The sequence below is a fragment of the Neofelis nebulosa genome, chromosome 2 (assembly GCF_028018385.1).
Source record: "Neofelis nebulosa isolate mNeoNeb1 chromosome 2, mNeoNeb1.pri, whole genome shotgun sequence".
Classification (NCBI taxonomy): Eukaryota; Metazoa; Chordata; class Mammalia; order Carnivora; family Felidae; genus Neofelis; species Neofelis nebulosa.
In genome coordinates this window covers 222,122,292-222,132,912 of record NC_080783.1, presented here as the reverse complement: position 1 = coordinate 222,132,912, position 10,621 = coordinate 222,122,292, and the positions used below count along the sequence as shown (strand labels likewise).

Genomic DNA, 10,621 nt, shown 5'->3' with positions numbered 1-10,621 from the left:
CTTCCCCGTGTGGCACAGAGGGGTTCTGGGGCCCTGCCTCCTATTGTAAGCCCCCCTGGAAAGCTCAGCCGTGTTTCCCAGCCCTCCAGCTGAGTCTTGGCAGGGAAGCGGTGAAGACTTCTGAGAATTCTGGGGAGGGGGAATCGGGAATGTGCCCCACGGGCTGTAGGTGTGCTGATAGCTGTGACATAGGCCTTTGAGACCTGCACCTGCCACCTGGCCCGAGGGAAATGACGGGAATTAGCAACTTGTGACCCAACTGTTCAAGTCCCAGGATGCACAGCCCCTTCCCAGACGGTCAGACAGGGTCCTGCAGGGAAGGGAGGGGCTCCGGGCTGAAGTAAGGCCCACCCTCTCTAAGGAGCCCTGAGATCTCCGCTCAGCTCCTAGACGAGACGGGTCCAAGCGCTGGCCATTGCCGGACACCAGGTAAAGGTGCTCCAAGTACAGAATGGGGCAGTTCCTTCGTCCACTGCTCATTTCAAAGACCTGAGGGGTCCCGTCTGTGGCAGCGCAGGGTCACCCCGTTTCCGCTAAGCGGCCCAGGCAAATACAATGAACACCCACAAACTCTGTTGGCCTGTGCCATGCATCAGCTGGTCCTTCCGGAAGCAAGGGCAGAGAAACTTCTGGAAGCAGTTTATTGTGGGGGAGGGGTGAAGGTGGGCTGGGCAGGAGGAGCTCTGTGCAGAAAATGTCCACTGGAGGGGCCCGAGTGGGAGAAGAAGGATCTTCCGTGGTTACCAGCCACAGCAGCACAAAAATCAAAGGGCCTAGATTACATCATGCCCACGGGATGGTGGCTTATGAGCAAGCCCCCTCAAAAGGCACGAGTGACATCAGCAAAATGTCAGTGCCTGCGTCTGCTTTCTCGTTCCAGCCCCTCCGGAAGCCCCCACCCCCCACCCCTAGCCACAGGCTGCGTGGATGAGTAGAGTTTCTGTAACTGGGCAGTGCGGCGAGAGATGATCTTTATCTGCTCGTCTGCGTTTTCCAATCCTTTATGAGCAGCTCGCCACATTTCTGCACAATCACCTGTTCCAACCGACATGGTGACCCCTGTTCCTGTTAGCAGAGGGCCCTTTAAGGAGCCAGGCAGTAACCAGAAGGGGGTGGGTGGTGGTGGTGTGGAGATGGGAATCTCAAAGCCTGTACCTGTACCCACAGTGGGCCCGGATGGGGAGCCAGGCGGGGGCGTGGAGGAGGGGCCGCGTGGGAGAAGGAAGCTGGAGACACACCAGTCGCCGTGCTGAGCGTGTGCCTTTGGGGCTTGTGGGAGGTACCAGCTCAACACCCAGGCTCGGGGGTCAGGCAGGGCCTGGGGTAGATGGAGGCTGGGGTTTTTCAGCAGAAGGGCAGGGGGTGAGGGGTCGGAGAGTGTGCTCAGGGTCAGTGTGGCAGCAAAGAAAAGCTGAGTCTGTCCACCTTCCCATCCGATGGCAGAGCTGGGGCAGCCAGGCAAGCGAAGGGCATCCTGGGTGTGCGAAGGGGGGAAGAGCGGGGAGGTGTGGAGAGGAAGCCCTGGCCCCCAAGGATCTGGCCCCTCCACCAGCCCCACAGCACTTTTCCATAGCCTCCATGCTGTCCTGGGGACCCCTGATCCCCAAATCAATGGTGTGGATTTGCTGTCTGTTGGAGGGCACGGTTTACATTGGTTTGTTCCCTGCTGAGTCCCACGCCTGTGGGGACTCGGTGCTGATGAACAAGGGACGGCCCTGTCTCCCCTTGGCGGTGTTCGGGCCAGGGCGGGAGCACTAGGAGATTTGAAGACAGGCTGAACAGGCCTTTGGGGCGACCTTGGGGAGAAAGATGGCCCAGGAAACAAGGAGGGTTGGTGGCCAGAGCTGAGGCTCTGCCAAAACCAGGGCTCAGAGTCACCTGCTGGCTGCGGGATGCCCCGCAGCCATGAAGGACATTCGCTCTGTGGCCTGGCGCCCCAGCGGGAGGGCCCCATGGTCCTGGAAGGCACGCTGAGGTCAGTGGGACTGTGCCGTCGATGGGCATTTGGACAGCTGGCCGCCGTGCAGTCCGCCCCGCCAGAAGCCTCTCGTTTCCCAAAGTGCTGCTGCGCGGACCCACTCGCAGGTCTGGCAGGGCAGGGGGTTTGAGAGGCCTCGAGAAAGAGCTCTCTCCTTCAGGGGAACACATAAACCCGAAGGGTCGCTCTCAAAAGTGCCCTTGGGGACCAGGCCCTCAGGCCTCCTACTTGCTCCCATTAGCACTGGGGGGGCCTCGGGCCCACTCACCCAGGTTTAGGGTCTGGGGGGGAGCAGCTCCTGAATTCCCCCCACAAGCTGCTGGGTTGTCCAAACCCCACCCCCAGGACGCTCATTTAGGCCTCCACGTCCCACCACAGGTGCTGGGATGTGCCCAGAGAAGGATGAGGGCAGGGGTCCTGGGGTCTCTGAGCAGTCGGCTTGAGCCCCCTCTCCAGCCAGAGGTGGGCACAGCCCCAGCCCCCCCCTCCCCCCCCCCCCACCGCACGTGTGCAGCCCCCAGACCACCAGTGCCCGGTCAGAGACCACATGTGCCAGTGTCGTTTATTGGGGGGGGGGGGGGGCACCACCCTGGGCGGGGAGTATGCACAGCATACATAGCAGAGCCCTGGGTGTCAGCCCAGGAGCACCTAAAACGGCGCAGGGTGGCAGGGTGGGTGGTGGGAAGGTGGGATGTGGCGGCCCGTGCTTGGGGGTGCCCCACGGCCCCTCAATGTCTAGCAGACCCTCTGGGCCCCTGGCCTGGCCGCTCAGATCTTGGCCAGGGTGGAGTTGGCATCGGCATGCTCCTCTTGGATGGGGGTCCGGAAGCTATTTCCACCTGGGGAGGAGGAGAGGGGGGGAGGTGGGCAACGGCCCCACCCCTTCGGGAAGCCGTCTGGGCTGGGGACACACTGCGCACTCACCGGGGGGTAGCCGCCAGGCTCTGTGGTGCAGGAGCAGGGCCAGTGCGGCCGCCACCGGGGCAAGCAGGCCCAGGCCCAGGCCCAGGACAGCGGCCAGCTGGGGACCTGTGGGGAGGCGGGGCCTGCTGAGGTTGGGGCCACCAGAGGAAGCAGTCCACCTGCCCCAGGAGGACCCCAATGAGGGCAGAGGGCGTCTCTACCCCATCCTCCCCCAGCCCCCTTCTTTTTTGGACTGGGGGGAGGGCCCTGCTGGGGCAAGGCCAGGCCCCCTTACCCCTGGGGGGCTCTGCAGGGGGTGTGAAGGGCTCCTGTGAGGTCCTAGGCCAGGCTGTGGTGGGCTGGGTGGTAGGGGGCCGGACTGGGGGGCCCTGGGTCTCCCAAGGCGTGGTGGCTGGGGGGCTCCTGTCCTCACACACGGCATCTGAGCCTTGGCTGGCCGGCCGCAGCGTGCGCTTTCCCGCCAAGGTGCAGCTGAGAAGGGCAGGGGGTGTGGATCAGGCCATAGGTCTGTACCACCACCTCCCCTGCCTCCTGCCAGACCGACGGGATGGGCCCAGCACCGAGACAGGACCGGGGGATGTGGGGAGCAGCTGGGGACCCACACTGGATCACTGTGTGGGCCGCCAAAGACCTGCCCGGGCCCCTCACCCCCCCCCGGGGGGCCTCACACCCTGCAGGGTCTCCAAGGCCACCTGCTCACACCCTCACTCCCCATGTCCCCTCCCTCTGCTCCCCACAGTCTCCTCCCAGCCGGCTCCAGCCCAGTCTTGCCCTCTCACACCACCAGCTTGTTCGTCTCTTCCTGCCCCCACCACGGAGCCCCCAGCTACAACTGACTGGTCTCATAAACTCCCAGGGCCTGGGAAAGAGTCTCACACACTCCTCACTCCGGCCCAGCAGCCAGGCTGGTGGAGGAGGCTGGACGCGGGGCTGAGCGGGCAGGCAGGGGCCATGGTGGGGCCAGGGTCATGGGCCATGAGGAGCAGGAGTCATGAGGGGACCGGGCCATTTGTCAGGGCAGCAGGAGCCAGGAGCACCCCACCCCCAGCCGCCAGCTTCCTGCTCCCAGGCCTGGCCCCTTGATCCCCAGGCCCCCAGGACACTCACTTGGTCCAGGGCTTGCAAGCCTGGTCATCGCCTGGGGAGAAATATCCCGGTGGGCATGGGGCACAGTCTGCAACAAAGACAAGGACAATCTCAGTCCATCCCCTGCCACCTCAGGGACCTGGACGCTGCAGCCACTGGGGGCTGGTCCTGGAGGGCTAGGCGCTCACCTACCGTGCCCTCCGGAAGCTCCTCCCTGCCCACATCCACCCACTGGCCAGGACCCGGTGCCCCGCCCCACCCCCTTCTGGGCACCTGTCTGTTGGGGGAAAGGAACGTGGTGGCAGGACTGGGATGGGGGTACAGGGGAAGTGAGAGCGTGCGATATGGAAGACATGCTTCTTTTACAGCTCCTGAGGCCCCCCCCAGGCACGTGACCCTGGCCTCTCACACACACACTGCCCCCCACCCCGCCCGGGGCTCACCGCACACACTGCCCCCCCCACTCCGGGCTCACCGACTCCACGATCGTAACCGTCCTGGGGCTCAGTGCCTGGCCTGCAGCGGCAGACGGTGTCCTGCGTGGGTGTGCATCTCTGCTTGGGCTCGCTCCCACTTCCTGGGGGGGGGGGGGGGGGTCAGGTGAGGCAGGCACAGCTGGCAGGGATGCAGAGAGGCCGGAGGACAGAAGCCGAGGGTCCCCGGACCAGCAGCCCCACACACAGCCCCTGGAGGCCATATTCCTCTGGCCCCTAGGGCATCCGGTGGCCACGGCAGCCTCCCTTCCCACCTTCCCTCAGGCCTGTACCAGGACCCTACGTGGCCCTTGGGATCCAGGTCTCGTCACCCCAAAGGCCACCTGGCAGGCACATGCTCCTCCCTGACTCCGCGTGGCCTCAGCCCCCCTGGGAGGAGGAAGGTTCTCCTTGGGGACCTCCGTGGTGTGGCAGCCCCATTGTGGTTTGGGGTTTGTTTCTGTGGCGCTGGGGGCCGCACGAGAGCACTGGGCGGGGCGACGGGACGCAGGTGGGGGGCCAGGGGCCAGGGCCGGGGTGGCGCTCACTCTGGTTGCACTGTGTGCAGGGCTTGCAAGGCTCGTAGTTCACGGCCTCATTGTAGAAGCCGGACGCGCACTGGAGGCACTTGGTGTCCTGGTCACTGCTGCAGCGACTCTCCATCCCATAACCTGCAGGATGAGGAGGGTGGACTCAACCTGCCCAGCCTCTGGCCGGGCCACTGTCCCGAGTCCCCTAGTCCGTGACACCTGTGTCCCAGGACCCCATCTGCACATCCCCGTGTCCCAGGCCCCCGTGTTTCTATCTCTCTCTCCCCATTCCTCACCTCATGTCTCCCATTCCCATGTCCCTTGTCCCCATGTCCCTGTCCCCCTCTCCCCATGCCTCCATCCCTATGGCCCTTGTCCCCTTGTCCCCATGTCCCTGTGTCCCTTTCCCCCTCCCCGATCCCCATGCCTCCATCCCTATGGCCCTTGTCCTCTTGTCCCCATGTCCCTGTCCCCCTTCCCCCCTCCCCGATCCCCATGCCTCCATCCCTATGGCCCTTGTCCCCTTGTCCCCATGTCCCTGTGTCCCTTTCCCCGTGTCTCCATCCCTATGGCCCTTGTCCCCTTGTCCCCTTGTCCCCATGTCCCTGTCCCCCTTTCCCCCTCCCCGATCCCCATGCCTCCATCCCTATGGCCCTTGTCCCCTTGTCCCCATGTCCCTGTGTCCCTTTCCCCGTGTCTCCATCCCTATGGCCCTTGTCCCCTTGTCCCCATGTCCCTGTGTCCCTTCCCCCCTCCCCGATCCCCATGCCTCCATCCCTATGGCCCTTGTCCCCTTGTCCCCATGTCCCTGTGTCCCTTTCCCCGTGTCTCCATCCCTATGGCCCTTGTCCCCTTGTCCCCATGTCCCCATGTCCCTTTCCCCCTCCCCGATCCCCATGCCTCCATTCCTATGGCCCTTGTCCCCTTGTCCCCATGTCCCTGTCCCCCTTCCCCCCTCCCCGATCCCCGTGTCTCCATCCCTATGGCCCTTGTCCCCTTGTCCCCATGTCCCTGTGTCCCTTTCCCCGTGTCTCCATCCCTACGGCCCTTGTCCCCTTGTCCCCATGTCCCTGTGTCCCTTTCCCCCTCCCCGATCCCCATGCCTCCATCCCTGTGGCCCTTGTCCTCTTGTCCCCATGTCCCTGTGTCCCTTTCCCCGTGTCTCCATCCCTATGGCCCTTGTCCCCTTGTCCCCATGTCCCTGTGTCCCTTTCCCCGTGTCTCCATCCCTATGGCCCTTGTCCCCTTGTCCCCATGTCCCTGTGTCCCTTTCCCCCTCCCCGATCCCCATGCCTCCATCCCTATGGCCCTTGTCCCCTTGTCCCCATGTCCCTGTCCCCCTTTCCCCCTCCCCGATCCCCATGCCTCCATCCCTATGGCCCTTGTCCCCTTGTCCCCATGTCCCTGTGTCCCTTTCCCCGTGTCTCCATCCCTATGGCCCTTGTCCCCTTGTCCCCATGTCCCTGTGTCCCTTTCCCCCTCCCCGATCCCCATGCCTCCATCCCTATGGCCGTTGTCCTCTTGTCCCCATGTCCCTGTCCCCCTTCCCCCCTCCCCGATCCCCATGCCTCCATCCCTATGGCCCTTGTCCCCTTGTCCCCATGTCCCTGTGTCCCTTTCCCCGTGTCTCCATCCCTATGGCCCTTGTCCCCTTGTCCCCATGTCCCCATGTCCCTTTCCCCCTCCCCGATCCCCATGCCTCCATTCCTATGGCCCTTGTCCCCTTGTCCCCATGTCCCTGTCCCCCTTCCCCCCTCCCCGATCCCCGTGTCTCCATCCCTATGGCCCTTGTCCCCTTGTCCCCATGTCCCTGTGTCCCTTTCCCCGTGTCTCCATCCCTACGGCCCTTGTCCCCTTGTCCCCATGTCCCTGTGTCCCTTTCCCCCTCCCCGATCCCCATGCCTCCATCCCTGTGGCCCTTGTCCCCTTGTCCCCATGTCCCTGTGTCCCTTTCCCCGTGTCTCCATCCCTATGGCCCTTGTCCCCTTGTCCCCATGTCCCTGTGTCCCTTTCCCCCTCCCCGATCCCCATGCCTCCATCCCTATGGTCCTTGTCCCCTTGTCCCCATGTCCCTGTCCCCCTTTCCCCCTCCCCGATCCCTGTCTCCATCCCCATGGCCCTTGTCCCCGTGTCCCCATGTCCCAGGTCTCCATGTCCCCTCTCCCCACGTACCTCATCCCCATGCCCCCACAGGCACCCCTCCCCAGTTCTGTGGCCAGACCACTCACCTGGTGGGCACTCGCTACAGCACCTGCCGTCTTTGGGGTAGGTGTTCCCGACACAGTGGAGCGCGGCCGCGGTGCCCAGCACAAGCCCCAGGAGCTGGACAGCTGAGTGAGGCGCCCTGGGCCGCTGAGCCCCCACAGCCACCCTCATCTCTGCCCGGTGCAGGAGTCTGGGGTTTTTCCTTGCAGGATGTGGCTATAAGGGCTGCGGGGGAGGGGTGGGGAGGGAGGGAGGAGGAGGGGACCAGGAGGAAGGAGGCCCAGGAAGGGCTGGCGACCCCTGACCCGGGCTGGTGGCAGGAAGGCAGCCTGTCTGGGATGTGGGCTTCTCTTCTGCCCCGGGGCCCGGTCCCCATCCCCTCAACGACACCTACTAACCTCACACTCAGCCAGCTGGCAGCTGGGCACCAGCCCAGACCCCTCCTGCAGCATGCAGACAGACCCCGGGGCCAAAGTGCGGCCCCACAGCCCCCTGGCCCCTGCCAGGCCCATCCGGTCTACACCCACCCCCGCCCCCCGACACGGGACCCCTCTGGCTCCCATCTCACCAGGGAAGCGGGGCACCCTGGATGCCTTCCTGCCCTGCTCTGCCCACTCAAGCCACTTGGAGGAGGGTTGGTCTCAGAACCCCTCCAAAGCCCGCTCCTTCTGGGCACCCACTCTCCCTGTACAGGGCAGGGTCGGCCCCTCCGGGGGGACAGGCGGCTGGCTATTCCTACCCCCCCCCCCCCACACACACACAAAAGGCCACATTCACGCCAGTCTTCACCCCCTCAGCAAAAGTGTGCACAGAGGACACGGGTGAACTGAGGCAGCACACTGGGTCGGGAGACAGGCCCTTCACCATCTGGACCCATGACTGGGCACCAGCTCAGGGGGAAGAAAAGGAGTGCTCCCGCCTCCAGAGCACGGTCCCTGGCACAAGTGCCCAGAACTAGCTCAGAGCAAGCGTGCACCCGTGGGAGCACGTGGGAGAGCGCGTGCAGGTGTGGAGCAGTGTGGCAAGCAGGCAGGTGCGGACGCAGGGGGGTGCTGGTGTGGGAGAGTGTGCGTGAGGCTGAGCGTGTCTGAACACCGCAAGTGTCAGGGACTGAACTGTGTCCCCACGTGCTGAAGCCAACCCCCAACGTGGCAGTGTTTGGAGATGGGGCCTCTAGGGGCGTGGTTAGGGCTAGACGGGGTCAGAGGGCTGGGCCCTGACCCCACAGGACCGTGGTCCTTTTGGGAGAGACCCCAGGAGAGTCTCTTCCCACCTTGAGGGAGGGAGGGTCTCTTTGCCTGGCGAGGACAAAGGAGAAGGCGGCATCTGCCACCAAGGAGAGAGGCCTCAGGAGAGAGCAGCCCTGCCCACACTTGACCGGGGCCCCAGGACCGCTGTTTAAGCTGCCCCATGCATGGTGCTGTGTTCGGACGGCCCCACGGACCAAACGCCTGCAGCTGCATCCTGGGGGCAGTGTGCCCAAGAGCACGTGCGAACCCGTGTCCGTGCGCGGGCACATGTGTGTGTCACCGGCCTCACGTGCCGGGACGTGTGTGAACACCCAGGTACTTCTTTGGGGTGGGGGTGGGGAGTCCTGTGAAAGCAAACCATCAGCACCCACTCCGACTCCCCGGCCGGGTGGAGGCCAGCAGGACTCTGTGTGCCGTCTGCTGGCGGGGCCAACTCCGCCTCCCCACGAACTTTAGAGGCCACATCAGGCTCTCCCCACCCTGCCCCACACCCACCCTGGGCTTAGGGTGCCCCCACGGCACCAAGGCAGCAGTAAAGACTGGAACGACCCAGTGTGATCCTACGGAGCGCGTGGCGCCCTCAGACACAGATCTGGGTGGATCCAGGGCAGGCGGGGAAGGCCCGTGTGCAGGAACTCTGTGGTGGGTCAAGGGGGAAGGACACAGGCACACGCATGTGCGCACACCAGACGAACGTGTGCATACGTGTGCATTTTCTCTTACACCCCTCGAGGAAGGGGACGCTCTACTGTGTCATTTTTGTACCTTTCAAATCACAACCGTGAGATGAAATTAACCATTCAACAGTTACTTTAAAAAGTTTCAGGCAGGGGGCCTCGCTTGGGGATGGGACGAGAGCGGGGTAGGAGCTGGAAATCCCCCTCCCCGAGAAAAACAGGTAAGGAAGCTGAGCTCCCCCGGCCCGTCTGTGGGAAATTCCTCCTGGGCTCTGCGGGGCAAGGCTGCCAGGGAGGCGGCCACGGCCCACAGCGGCTGGGGTGGAGGCAGAGGCAGCTCTCCCAGCGGGCAGGGGGCCACTCAGGGTCAGCCTTCGCCACGCCTGCCAAGTGAGACGGGGTCCACACAGGGAAGGGGATCAGGGCCTCCAGACGGCCGGGTGTGCGTGCATGTGCACGCGCGCGCGCGCGCGCGCGTGTGTGTGTGTGTGTGTGTGCGTGCACGCCGTCTCCCACAGGTGGTGAGAAAAACCTTTTCTTAAATTGACAAAAACAAACCGGAGCCTCTGAGGGTGAGGGAACAACCCGGGGGTCTGGTGGGCAGTGCTCCCCTCTCCGGCGGCGCCGGCCTCCACCGCCTGAGGCCCTGCACACCTGGCCCATGTATCCGCATCGGTCCACAGCGGCCCGTGGAGCACAGACAACTAACTGTATGTCACCCGCTCGATCCACCGCCATCCTGTGGGCCGAGCCGACCCCCCCCACCAGCTCAGCCCACACCTCCAAGTGTCACACACCTGCTTGCTGCTGATGCACCCACGTGGGCCTGGCCACCATGGGGACCCCTCCCACCACGCACTCTCGTCCCTTCTGAAGTCTTTCCTCTTGTTTGCCTAGAAACCAGCCCAGGTGTCACCGCGCCCTTGTTCCTCTGCAGCGGCCCCACTCCCACGCTTTTCGGAAGCGGGTCCCTGTGGCAAGGGTGGACCCACTGGCTGGGCGAGCTGTCCGCCGAGGAGCCACGGACCACAGCGCAGGGCTCCTGAGAGGATGGCCAGCAGGGAGGGGGTGGGGGGAGCAGAGACCGGAGGTGGCAGCTGAGAGGCATGTGGGGTCAGGGACTGCGAAACCCTCACAGTTCAATGCCCTCCGTCCCCAACGCCAGTCAAGCACGGGGCAGAGCTGACCCCCCAGGAAGGACTGGGACAGCATGTGTGAGAAATGCAGGTCTGGTGGAACCTCAGCCAACATCGCTGTCCTGTCCCCAGGCCCTGACCACCGGCTCAGGGAGACTCCAGGCCCCCACAACCAGCCGGGCTGGGGGCTCTGAGGCCAGTCTCGGTGGACTCCTGAGTTCTCACCACCCCCCACCCCGGTCCCTCCCCTAAGGGCTTGTTCGCAGATCTTCCCTTTCTACCAGGAACTCCGGTTCCCTTGCCCCCCCACCCCCCCCCAGCCCCTCCCAGGGGGTCTCACCCAGGCCCAGGCTTCAGGCTCC

At 64.6% G+C, this 10,621-nt stretch overlaps 1 protein-coding gene across 1 annotated transcript; it reads right to left on the bottom strand.

The window, feature by feature from the left end:
- Positions 1-2,533: 2,533 nt before the first annotated feature.
- On the bottom strand, positions 2,534-9,560 carry TNFRSF4 (TNF receptor superfamily member 4). Its single transcript, XM_058719496.1, has 7 exons — positions 7,220-9,560; positions 5,010-5,132; positions 4,464-4,565; positions 4,010-4,076; positions 3,177-3,373; positions 2,903-3,007; positions 2,534-2,817 (listed from the first exon to the last, which is right to left on the bottom strand). The coding sequence occupies exons 1-7, from the start codon at positions 7,365-7,367 to the stop codon at positions 2,747-2,749; spliced, it is 813 nt and encodes a 270-aa protein (XP_058575479.1). The 5' UTR covers positions 7,368-9,560; the 3' UTR covers positions 2,534-2,746.
- Positions 9,561-10,621: the final 1,061 nt, after the last annotated feature.

Coding starts and splice junctions, on each gene's coding strand:
- TNFRSF4 (XM_058719496.1), bottom strand. CDS start 7,367: ATGAGGGTGGCTGTGGGGGCTCAGCGGCCCAGGGCGCCTCACTCAGCT. Junction 5,133..7,219: donor CTGTAGCGAGTGCCCACCAG/GTGAGTGGTCTG, acceptor CTCATCCTGCAG/GTTATGGGATGGAGAGTCGC. Junction 4,077..4,463: donor CGGTTACGATCGTGGAGTCG/GTGAGCCCGGAG, acceptor TCTTTGTTGCAG/ACTGTGCCCCATGCCCACCG.